Source organism: Dendrobates tinctorius, unplaced genomic scaffold (genome assembly GCF_039654945.1).
Source record: "Dendrobates tinctorius isolate UK_male_01 unplaced genomic scaffold, ASM3965494v1 ptg000276l, whole genome shotgun sequence".
NCBI classification, from domain to species: Eukaryota; Metazoa; Chordata; class Amphibia; order Anura; family Dendrobatidae; genus Dendrobates; species Dendrobates tinctorius.
In genome coordinates, this window is record NW_027361943.1 from 2,216,770 (window position 1) to 2,229,932 (window position 13,163).

General features: G+C 44.0%; 1 protein-coding gene across 1 annotated transcript in view; it reads left to right on the forward strand.

Moving 5' to 3' along the window:
• Window positions 1–13,163, forward strand: part of CPAMD8 (C3 and PZP like alpha-2-macroglobulin domain containing 8) — a 357,262-nt gene that overhangs the window by 93,085 nt on the left and 251,014 nt on the right. Inside the window, exons 3-5 of the mRNA XM_073559839.1 lie at window positions 1,401–1,423; window positions 11,105–11,270; window positions 12,991–13,043. Coding sequence (XP_073415940.1) covers window positions 1,401–1,423; window positions 11,105–11,270; window positions 12,991–13,043 — 242 coding nt within the window. The remainder of the gene's footprint in view (window positions 1–1,400; window positions 1,424–11,104; window positions 11,271–12,990; window positions 13,044–13,163) is intronic.

Here is a 13,163-nt window from a genome sequence, read left to right on the forward strand (position 1 = left end):
TCTAACAAGTTTGCTAGCTCTCGTGACCCGGATGTCATGACGACATCGGGTCACCATGGCAACGACTAATAATAAAGGAACATGGCACTCAACTGAAAGATCCTTTAAAGATGAAGTGTTATTTTTATGCAGTCTCAGAGATGTTTCGGCCTACAACCGGCCTTCGTTAGTCTGCCGACTGCTATCAAATTATAATAACGAGATAGAGAACAAAGAGTTCAGATGAGCAGCGGATACTGCGTCTAGCCCGGCATGCCCTAGCACTGCGCACATATGCCTCATATGGGCCTAAATTCTTAGTGCTATACAGACTCAGCACTAACCGGCACACAGCTTTATTACTCCAGGGAGTCAAATTTTGCTTAAATGCAGATTGCACATTTTCTGTTAGTACAATAAACCTCATTTGAATCCAGAAATATAACTGAGTCCATCAATTATTAGATATATGAAACTGAAATACCTGTTGCAAAAAACAAAATTGTTATAAAGAAAAAAGGTTAACATTAATAGGGGTGCCCAAACTTTAACATATGACTGTATAATGATCTCTAGAGGCAGATTCTCCTGCAGATCAGTGTCCAACCCATAGTCCTGGAACAGCTCATTTACATATAAGAGAATGTGGATTTCTCTGGAATAAGACATTGGATCGCAGCTATCAAGGTATCATGTTATTATGCTTCCTATGACCTACATGCCGATATAGACAGCTTACTGACAGATGCTTTTCAAATGAGATTTCTTAACTGACGTGCATGATCTTTTCTGACCACATTGGTGCCAGGAAGGTTTAGTAATTAAGCAATTTAATACATTTTTAACTTTCTGACTGCTTTAGTATGTGACCAAAGTGTACTGAGTTACTACGTTAGAGTTCCACACAATTAAACAGTTTATATTTCCCGTTATCTGGTCCCTTACCTCGCATTCCTATAGAAGTTAAAGGGGTTGCCCAGGTTTAGAACAAAAGTATGCTGAATATATTTCCCTGGTATTTGGTTGGAGTGGGCAGTCACGTGACCAAATGTATGCGTTTTGCATACTTGAGTCATGTGTTGCGTAGACATGTCTGGCTTATCTCAATTGACTTCTATTGAGACAAGCCAGGTTGTTCTAGACAGCATGTACACATGTGGTCATGTCACTGTAGTCACATAGGGAATACCAGGAAGTCATGGCAATGTGCGCGCCGCATGCTAACACGATTTAGCACTCTGCAGTCACATAGAGTATCTGCAAATTTTTCTCCCGAGCCTGAACAATTCCTTAAAATTAGGAAATATTTAAAATGCAAAACTTTAGATTTTCTTTCTTATATCTCTATGGGCTGTATTTTTCCTGCACAACAATCTCCAGTGAGTCATTACACAGACTTAATTTCTTTTTTCTTTTCTCAGATAAAGGCACAGTAAAAATAAAGGTAAGTGCACCTTTCAAGTAATTTAAAAAAGAATAGCAAAATATATATATATATATATATATATATATATATTTTTTTTCCCATGGGAATGGGACTTTTTCTTAAATATGCTCTTTTAATATATTAAGACTATCACTAAGAGTGTGCTAACCAAAGAGAATTCAGATATGGGAGGTCACATGTCATCAGAATACAAAGTAATCTAAACTGTACATCATTTATGCATCACCCACTTATTCCTCAGCACTGAACTTAAGAAAGATAATGGCATCACTAAAAAATAGGAAAGCTCACCCACTCTTAGAAAAGCGCCACTTCTGCACCACGTCCTCCCCAAGCATACATTAACAGTTCCCACTGAACACCATATCATATAAACAGCCAGCAGCTCTAGTTTTGGACAAAAGATTTTTGAAACCTCTACCACAACTAGGTAGACTCTTTACTCTACTCTAATCCATTATGTTAAACTATCCAATACACTTTTTAGGTATATTTTTATTTATTTTTCTTCAAGTGAATGAGTCACATACATTTTTTAAACTAATTGAAACCAATTTATGATATTTATTATTATAATCTGTATTTCTGAAGATTCTTTTCTGTACATTTATGGAAGCTGCTCACTTTCCTGCTTTCCTGTTTGGAGATATGGACATTGGACAGATGCATGTACAGTTGTGGCTAAAAGTATTGACACCCCTGCAATTCTGTCATATAATACTCAGTTTCTTCCTGAAAATTATTGCAAACACAAATTCTTTGTTATTATTATCTTCATTTAATTTGTCTTAAATGAAAAAACACAAAAAGAATTGTCCTAAAGCCAAATTGGATATAATTCCACACCAAACATAAAAAAGAGGGTGGACAAAAGTATTGGCACTGTTCGAAAAATCATGTGATGCTTCTCTAATTTGTGTAATTAACAGCACCTGTAACTTACCTGTGGCACCTAACAGGTGTTGGCAATAACTAAATCACACTTGCAGCCAGTTGACATGGATTAAAGTTGACTCAACCTCTGTCCTGTGTCCTTGTGTGTACCACATTGAGCATGGAGAAAAGAAAGAAGACCAAAGAACTGTCTGAGGACTTGAGAAACCAAATTGTGAGGAAGCATGAACAATCTCAAGGCTACAAGTCCATCTCCAAAGACCTGAATGTTCCTGTGTCTACCGTGCGCAGTGTCATCAAGAAGTTTACAGCCCATGGCACTGTGGCTAACCTCCCTAGATGTGGACGGAAAAGAAAAATTGACAAGAGATTTCAACGCAAGATTGTGCGGATGTTGGATAAAGAACCTCAACTAACATCCAAACAAGTGCAAGCTGACCTGCAGTCCGAGGATACAACAGTGTCAACCTGTACTATCCGTCGGCGTCTGAATGAAAAGGGACTGTATGGTAGGAGACCCAGGAAGACCCCACTTCTTAACCCGAGACATAAAAAAGCCAGGCTGGAGTTTGCCAAAACTTACCTGAAAAAGCCTAAAACGTTTTGGAAGAATGTTCTCTGGTCAGATGAGACAAAAGTAGAGCTTTTTGGGCAAAGGCATCAACATAGAGTTTACAGGAGAAAAAAAGAGGCATTCAAAGAAAAGAACACGGTCCCTACAGTCAAACATGGCGGAGGTTCCCTGATGTTTTGGGGTTGCTTTGCTGCCTCTGGCACTGGACTGCTTGACCATGTACATGGCATTATGAAGTCTGAAGACTACTAACAAATTTTGCAGCATAATGTAGGGCCCAGTGTGAGAAAGCTGGGTCTCCCTCAGAGGTCATGGGTTTTCCAGCAGGACAATGACCCAAAACACACTTCAAAAAGCACTAGAAAATGGTTTGAGAGAAAGCACTGGAGACTTCTAAGGTGGCAAGCAATGAGTCCAGACCTGAATCCCATAGAACACCTGTGTAGAGATCTAAAAATGGCAGTTTGGAGAAGGCACCCTTCAAATATCAGGGACCTGGAGCAGTTTGCCAAAGAAGAATGGTCTAAAATTCCAGCAGAGCATTGTAAACTGTAAACTCATTGATGGTTACCGGAAGCAGTTGGTCGCAGTTATTTTGGCTAAAGGTTGTGCAACCAAGTATTAGGCTGAGGGTGCCAATACTTTTGTCTGGCCCATGTTTGGAGTTTTGTGTGAAATGATCAATGTTTTGCTTTTTGCTTCATTCTCTTTTGTGTTTTTTCATTTAAGACAAATTAAATGAAGATAATAATACCAAAGAATTTGTGTTTGCAATCATTTTCAGGAAGAAACTGAGTATTATCTGACAGAATTGAAGGGGTGTCAATACTTTTGGCCACAACTGTACATATATCATAAGATATTATAAGTGACCCTCTTTCTTGGTAGAGTTTTTATTACTGATATTTTATTTTTCCTACTGAGGGCAAACAATCTATTTTATTAAGTGAACATAAATTGGTGCTGGATTCTATATAATTGTGATTCTTTTTTTGGAAGAGTGTACAGGTGGAAACAAATAAGAGGCACAAAAAGATGCTGATCATATTTAAAAAAAAAAAAAAAAAAAATCAGGCTATTCATGGATGTATATAATAAATCACAATGCCAGGTGGGGGATAAATACTCTTAATTATCCCTATAGGGCCCTACAACTCCCCCCTGCCTAACAGCGGAGGTTGGCACCCTCTTGGAACGCAAATGGCGCCCCCACTCCACGGCGGCTGTCCCTGCTCACCCTGTTAGGCTATGTGCACACGCTGCGGATTGGTCTGTGGATTTTTTTGCACGGATTTTGCAAAATCTACAGGTAAATCCACAGGTCAGAAGACCTGCAGTTTATCTGCGGATTAGCCTGCGGGTTTGCCCTGCGGTTTATCACCTCTACAATGGAGGAGATGGAAAGCCGCAGCGGAATCCGCAGAAAAGAATGACATGTCAATTCTTTCTGCGAATTGGAAACTGCAATAAAAACCACGCGGAAAATTCCGCACCTTGTGCACTGCGGTTTCCATAGGTTATAATGGTACTGTACAACGCAGCAGATTCTGCTGCGGATCCGCAGGGCCGAATCCGCTGCGGATCCGCAGCAGAATCCGCAGCGTGTGCACATACGTCAAGTTCTATGTATGGAATACCAAAACTCAGGAACAACAGATGGCTGGGTTCAATAAATCACAATCAGAAATAGATACCCCACGCCCAAAACCACCACAAATGTGAAAAGGGTGAAACCAGTAGCCGGATAAACAATTACTTAATGGGAAAATAAGTGTGGAGGAAAAGATACTATACTGTACTAACGGTCCCTATTTAAAGATAACCCTGCCTAACAGCGGAGCTGTTTCACCCTCTGAAATAACACTAAGGGGGTATATAAGGCCTACAAACAAAACAGACAATGATTGAAAATTGCTGTCACGAAATCCTCCAAAAAAAACAAACAAGTGATAATTCACAAAAAATCCAAAAAGCAGGGTTATAACAGCAAATAATGGCAAATGATAATTTAATGGGAGAACCGGACTCTTATCACTTATCCACAATATACAAATTGTGACCTCCTTTAGATACAGATATCAACCGTTTCCAAGGTCATTTGCATTGATTATTATCACCTCCGCTCCCATAAAAATAAGCCATTATCAACACAGCTCATATTGCTCATGTTCTCCTATTGCACTATACCCAAGAAAAAAGATCAGCAAAAAATAAGTACAAAAAACTTAGCTCATCGCTGATAAAGTCTCGCCTCGACGCATTTCCCTCCTGTAAAAGGAGTTCATCTGGAGGCCCATGATGCTGTTAACTGCTCCCTCAGAGCATCGGTGTGACGGAGTCAGCTTACGCTGAGTCGTTTTCTTTAGAGTGGACCCTCTGGGTCGTGGCACACACCTAGGGCGAGCTAACCTTGTGAGGAACTACCCCCTATACAGGGGGTGCCAAGGGCAAGACCAAGGGGGTGAACCACCACGACTGCTGGAACCGGCGGCCGACTCAGGTAGACACTAAGTTCGAGTGTCTGACAACAAAGGACGTGCAAGAAACAAGACAAGACGTGAATTCAAGGTATCTTCATTAAGGCAAACTCAGGGTAACATCAGGTGCAAGACATGATAACAGGAAAACACAGCAAGGTGCGTGCGTGGCACGCCAAGGTCTATGGCATGGTACGTGCTAGATGACACGCCTAGGTACAAGCAAGGCTCGATGGCATTGGACTCCGGACAGCTGGCAACGATCAACAGGATCAGGGCATCAGGCTGTAGACATCAGCTCCGGACATCAGGCCGCAGTCGTCAGGCTTACGATCTCTGGCAGCCATCGGCAGGTTCAGGGCATCCAGCAGGCAAAGCAGGGTTCAGGCAAGGAGTCTCGACAGAGCTCCAGACATGGTGCATGTTAGGGAACACGCTAAAGTCCAAGGCAAAGTTCCAGGCAGGGTGCGTGCTAGGAGCACACCAGGGTCCAGGGCAAGGTGCAAGGCAAGGTGCGTGTGTAGGGGACACTCCAGGGTTCAAAGTACGAGACACGGTGCATGTGTAGGGGACACGCCAGGGTTCAAAGTTCAAAGTGGGAGACATGGTGCGTGTGTAGGGACACGCCAGGGTTCAAGATCCAAGGCAAGGTCCTGCGCGTGCCGAGGGACACGCCAGGGTCAGGGTACAAGGCATAGTCCTGCGCGCGCAGAGGAACATGCCAGGGTCAGATTCAAGTCAGGGTCCTGCGTGTGCTAGGAGACACGCCAGGGTTCAAGCTAAGGCAAGGGCCTGCGCATGTTAGGAGGCACGTCAGGGTTCAGGCTAGGGCCTGTGCGTGCAAGAGGGCACGACAGGGTTCAGGCTAGGGCCTGTGCGTGCAAGAGGGCACGACAGGGTACATGGCAAGACCTGCGCGTACTTTTTAGAGAAGCACAGGGAGGTATGCCAAGGAGCAGGCGATAGCCTGCGCGTGCTAAGAGGGCACGCAATGCACAGTGCAGAGACAGCATGGGTGCAAGGAAGCACAGAGAGCATGGCTGAGGCACTGGCTAGCTGGCCGGGCTGAGCCACAGACAGATGGGCAAGACTGAGGCGAACCCGACTGAGTCATAACAGGCGACACAGCTGTCACTGGCCGACGAGCACGGCTGAGGCACAAGCAGGCGGGCATGGCTAGGGCGGGCATGGCTGAGGCACAAACAGGAGGCTAGGGAAGGCCAGGCGCATGCAAAGGGCACACGAAGAAACAAGGCTAGGCAAGAAACAAGGCAAGGCAAGGCTAGGCAAAGTACAGAACAAGGAGCGGAACATAGGCAGAAGCACAGAGCCGGGTCAGAGAGAGTATAGGGCTAGCAGCGGAGCGTAGGCCGAAGCCCAGAGCCGGGTCAAGGGAGAATCTTGAGACTAGACAGGAAATGTGCTAGAGAGCACCATAGGACAGAGTCTAGCAGCAGAGCGTAGGCCGAAGCCCAGAGCCAGGTCAAGGCAGGACCTTGAGTCTAGACATGGAATGTGCTAGCGAGCACCAGAAGACAGAGTAAGGAAAACCAGGCAAAGACAGGGAACATGAGAAGTACTACAAGGCTCAGAATAGCAAAGACCAGACATGGCGAAACAGGCATGGCAGAGAACATAGGAAGTACTACAAGGCAAAGCATAGCAAGGACACAGCATGGCAAAAACAGGCAAAGACAGAGAACATAGGAAGTACTACAAGTTAAAGCATAGCAAGACAAGACATGGCACAAAAGACACCGCAAGACATGGCACGAGACAAGAGGCAGAATACAAGCACAGAGCATGTGCAGAGAAGCACTACAGGGCAGAGTACAGGGGCACAGAATACAGAGAGTGACCGAGCAGATCAAGCTGCCCTGCAGGGAAGCAACACGATACTCAGGCCTCGACCATAGGAAGGGGCGGTCTGATATAGGGCGTTAGCACCTGCACTTCCGGGTCAGGACCAGGGAAGGACTTCCGGTTCAGATCCTCCAGGATCATAGAGAGGATCACATGGTCAAGTCCTCCAAGACCATAGAGAGGACCACATGGTAGAGTCCTCCAGGACCATAGAGAGGAACATAGGAAAAGTTACATGGTCAGGGTCTCCAGGATCACAGAGAGGATAGCTGGATCTGACTGTGCTGGAACATAGGAAAAGTCACATGATCAGGGTCTCCAGGAACACAGAAAGAATGGCTGCAGGCAGAGCAGAGACGACTTGTCACACAGCAACGGCGTGTAGCCATGAGGTAAAACACACTTGCGCACTGGCAATGGCAGGCAGCCATGAGATGAGGCGTGCGTGCACACTGCTCCAGGCATCTTGCAGCACAACAGTCACGAGGTGCGTGTGCACACTGCTTCCAGGGATCTTGCAGCATAAGACATAATGGGCATGATAGTTCAGTGCACGTGCACACTGCTCCAGGGGTCATTCGGCATAACAGACATGGCGGGCATGATAGTTCGGTGCAAGTGCACACTGCTCCAGGGTTCATGTGGCATAACAGACATGGCGGGCATGACAGAACCCCCCTCCTTAAGCCCCCTCTTACCGGTGCTGGAAAAAAAATTATTTGGCAAAATCCAAAGTTTTAGTACAAGCCATTCCTAACAACGTTGATCCGCCACCTTGAAACGGACACCTGCTCCGGTCAAGATACAGGAGCTGCAGATGAAGACACGAGGATCCAGTGGGGAGGACCGCGAGTAGACAAGGAAGTCTTCTTTCTCTGGCTGCCACAATTTTCCAAGTGACTTCAGAGGACGTGGGCCGGGTCTGATTCTTCATCAGAACGGTGGCCGAGGTACCGCCATTTTCCAAGCGAGTTCGGAGGACATGGGCCGGGTCTGATTCTTCATCAGAACAGTGGCCAAGGTACCAGCAGAGTCCATGGCCTGAGTATTCTGTGACGGAGTCAGCTTACGCTGAGTCGTTTTCTTTGGGGTGGACCCTTTGGGTCGTGGCACCCACCCACCTAGGGCGAGCTAACCTTGTGAGGAACCACCCCCTATACAGGGAGTGCCAGGGGCAAGACCAAGGGGGTGAGCCACCTTGACTGCTGGAACCAGACGGCCGGCTCAGGTAGACTCTAAGTACGAGTGTCTGACAACAAAGGACGTGCAGGAAACAAGACAAGACATGAATTCAAGGTATCTTCATTAAGGCAAACTCAGGGTAGCATCAGGTGCAAGAAGTGATAACATGAAGTCACAGCACGGTGCGTGCGTGGCACGCCAAGGTCCATGGCATGGTACATGCTAGATGGCACGCCTAGGTACAAGCAAGGCTCGATGGCATCGGACTCCGGACAGCTGGCAACGATCGACAGGATCAGGGCATCAGGCTGCGGACATCAGCTCCGGACATCAGGCCACAGTCATCAGGCTTATGATCTCTGGCAGCGATCGGCAGGTTCCAGGCATCCGGCAGGCAAAGCAAGGTAAGCACAGAGCGTGTGCAGAGAAGCACTACAGGGCAGAGTGCAGGGGCACAGAATACAGAGCGCGACCGAGCAGATCAAGCAGCCATGCAGGGAAGCAACACGATACTCAGGCCCCCACCATAGGAAGGGGCGGTCTGATATAGGGCGTTAGCACCTGCACTTCCGGGTCAGGACCAGGGGAGTACTTCCGGTTCAGGTCCTCTAGGATCATAGAGAGGATCACATTGCTATACTATATTATCAATGGGAGATCATGGGTGTGGTAATTTGATATAACCCTGTATCATATTTTGGGGAGTGAACCCCTTAAAGTTATAAAAGAGGCTCTTTAGTATGTATAAATTAATAAATTTATTTAGAGTCATATGTTTGATTTTTGTTGTGCTGGTACAGTTGTGGCCAAAAGTATTGACACCCCTGCAATTTTGTCAGATAATACTCAGTTTCTTCCTGAAAATTATTGCAAACACAAATTCTTTGTTATTATTATCTTCATTTAATTTGTCTTAAATGAAAAAACACAAAAAGAATTGTCCTAAAGCCAAATTGGATATAATTCCACACCAAACATAAAAAAGAGGGTGGACAAAAGTATTGGCACTGTTCGAAAAACCATGTGATGCTTCTCTAATTTGTGTAATTAACAGCACCTGTAACTTACCTGTGGCACCTAACAGGTGTTGGCAGTAACTAAATCACACTTGCAGCCAGTTGACATGGATTAAAGATGACTCAACCTCTGTCCTGTGTCCTTGTGTACCATATTGAGCATGGAGAAAAGAAAGAAGACCAAAGAACTGTCTGAGGACTTGAGAAAACAAATTGTGAGGAAGCATGAGCAATCTCAAGGCTACAAGTCCATCTCCAAAGACCTGAATGTTCCTGTGTCTACCGTGCACAGTGTCATCAAGAAGTTTACAGCCCATGGCACTGTGGCTAACCTCCCTAGATGTGGACGGAAAAGAAAAATTGACAAGAGATTTCAACGCAAGATTGTGCGGATGTTGGATAAAGAACCTCAACTAACATCCAAACAAGTGCAAGCTGCCCTGCAGTCCGAGGGTACAACAGTGTCAACCTGTACTATCCGTCGGCATCTGAATGAAAAGGGACTGTATGGTAGGAGACCCAGGAAGACCCCACTTCTTAACCCGAGACATAAAAAAGCCAGGCTGGAGTTTGCCAAAACTTACCTGAAAAAGCCTAAAACGTTTTGGAAGAATGTTCTCTGGTCAGATGAGACAAAAGTAGAGCTTTTTGGGCAAAGGCATCAACATAGAGTTTACAGGAGAAAGAAAGAGGCATTCAAAGAAAAGAACACGGTCCCTACAGTCAAACATGGCGGAGGTTCCCTGATGTTTTGGGGTTGCTTTGCTGCCTCTGGCACTGGACTGCTTGACCGTGTACATGGCATTATGAAGTCTGAAGACTACCAACAAATTTTACAGCATAATGTAGGGCCCAGTGTGAGAAAGCTGGGTCTCCCTCAGAGGTCATGGGTTTTCCAGCAGGACAATGACCCAAAACACACTTCAAAAAGCACTAGAAAATGGTTTGAGAGAAAGCACTGGAGACTTCTAAGGTGGCAAGCAATGAGTCCAGACCTGAATCCCATAGAACACCTGTGTAGAGATCTAAAAATGGCAGTTTGGAGAAGGCACCCTTCAAATATCAGGGACCTGGGGCAGTTTGCCAAAGAAGAATGGTCTAAAATTCCAGCAGAGCATTGTAAGAAACTCATTGATGGTTACCGGAAGCAGTTGGTCGCAGTTATTTTGGCTAAAGGTTGTGCAACCAAGTATTAGGCTGAGGGTGCCAATACTTTGTCTGGCCCATGTTTGGAGTTTTGTGTGAAATGATCAATGTTTTGCTTTTTGCTTCATTCTCTTTTGTGTTTTTTCATTTAAGACAAATTAAATGAAGATAATAATACCAAAGAATTTGTGTTTGCAATCATTTTCAGGAAGAAACTGAGTATTATCTGACAGAATTGAAGGGGTGTCAATACTTTTGGCCACAACTGTATGTTATTCTTTAGATTTTGTATTAGTCTATACCTGATGAAGAGACCTGAGTAGTCTCGAAAGCTTGCAATTTGTTACCATCTTTTTAGTTAGCCATTAAAAGGTATTAACCACTGAGGACTCTCAATTCTAAAAAAATGGCTAACACGGTACAAAAATTGATTGTAGTTTTTCGTAAAACACAAACTTTCAAGCACTACTGTAATTGAAAAAAGCGCATAAAAACCCCTCATTTATTATTTTTTTTCCTGTCACAGGTTCCACCTCGACTGAGAGGACAAGCTCACCTGAAAGTCTGGGGCAATCGTCAATTAAATGATGATGGATTCACTTTCCACAACTCCACAACTGTTACTGTGGATAGCAAAGGTTTATCTTTATTTATACAGACTGACAAACCAGTATATAAACCCAAACAAAAAGGTAAGAAATATATGTACAGTGGGTACGGAAAGTATTCAGATCCCTTTAAATTTTTCACAATTTGTTTCATTGGTAAATTCAAAAAAGTTCACTTTTTTCTCATTAATGTACACTCTGCACCCCATCTTGACGGAAAAAATCAGAAATGTAGAAATTTTTGCAAATTTTTTAAAAAAGAAAAACCGAAATATGACATACTCATAAGTATTCAGACCCTTAGCTCAGACACTCATATTTAAGCCACATGCTGTCCATTTCCTTGTGATCCTCCTTGAGATTGTTTTACTCCGTTATTGGAGTCCAGCTGTGTTTAATTAAACTGATAAGACTTGATTAGTAAAGGCACACACCTGTCTATATAAGACCTCGCTTCTCACAGTGCATGTCAGACCAAATCAGTATCATGAGGTCAAAGGAACTGGCCAAGGAGCTCAGAGACAGAATTGTGGCAAGGCTCAAATCTGGCCAAGGTTACAAAAGAATATCTGAGGTACTCAAGGTTCTTAAGAGGCCAGTGGCCTCCATAATACTTAAATGGAAGAAGTTTGGGACCACCAGAAGTCTTCCTAGACCTGGCCATCCAGCCAAACTGAGTAAATGTGGGAGAAGAGCCTTGGTGAGAGAGGTAAAGAAGAACCACAAGATCACTGTGGCTGAGCTCCACAGATGCAGTAGGGAGATGGGAGAAAGTTCCACAAAGTCAACTATCACTGATTCACTGATGCCCTCCACCAGTTGGGCCTTTATGGCAGAGTGACCCAATGGAAGCCTCTTCTCAGTGCAAGAATTATGAAAGCCCACATAGAATTTGCTAAAAAACACATGAAGGACTCCCAGACTATGAGAAATAAGATTCTCTGGTCTGTTGAGAGGACGACAGACCTTTTTGGTGATAATTCTAAGTGGTATGTGTGGATAAAACCAGGCACTGCTCATTACCTGCCCAATACAATCCCAAAAGTGAAATATGGTGGTGGCAGCATCATGCTATGGGGGTGTTTTTCAGCTGCAGGGATAGGACGACTGGTTGCCATTGAAGGAAACATGAATGCTGCCAAGTACAGAGATATCCTGGATGAAAACCTCTTCCAGAGTGCTCTGGACCTCAGACTCGTCCAAAGGTTCACCTTCCAACAAGACAATGACCCTAAGCACACAGCTAAAATAACAAAGGAGTGGCTTCAGAATAACTCTGTGACCATTCTTGACTGGCCAGCCAGAGCCCTGACCTAAACCCAATTGAGCATCTCTGGAGAGACCTGAAAATGCTTGTCCACCAACATTCACCATCCAACCTGACGGAACTGGAGAGGATCTGCAAGGAAGAATGGCAGAGGATACCAAAATCCAGGTGTGAAAAACTTGTTACATCATTCCCAAGAAGACTCATGGCTGTACTAGCTCAAAAGGGTGCTTCTACTCAATACTGAGCAAAGGGTCTGAATACTTATGACCATGTGATATTTCAGTTTTTCTTTTTAATCAATTTGCAAAAACATCTCTACGTTTCTGGGTTTTTTTCAGTCAAGAGAGGTGCAGAGTGTACATTAATAAGAAAAAAAATGAACTTTTTTGAATTTACCAAATGACTGCAATGAAACGAAGAGTGAAAAATTTAAAGGGATCTGAATACTTTCCGCACCCACTGCATAAATTCTAATCTCATATTTCTTTAAATATTTTTTTCTTATCCAGTTTTCATTTTAATCTTTGTCTTTAGTGCTTATCAATATGTACATGGTTACACCTGATTTGCGGCCAGCCAAGGAACAGGTAGGATGAGGAAGCTATGTTCTAAAAATCAAGTACATAGAGCATTTGCTAAAATTTTTAAATTCAAGATGATTTACTAATAATTTTAAATTAATTATATTTATTGCCTTCTTTTGTTTA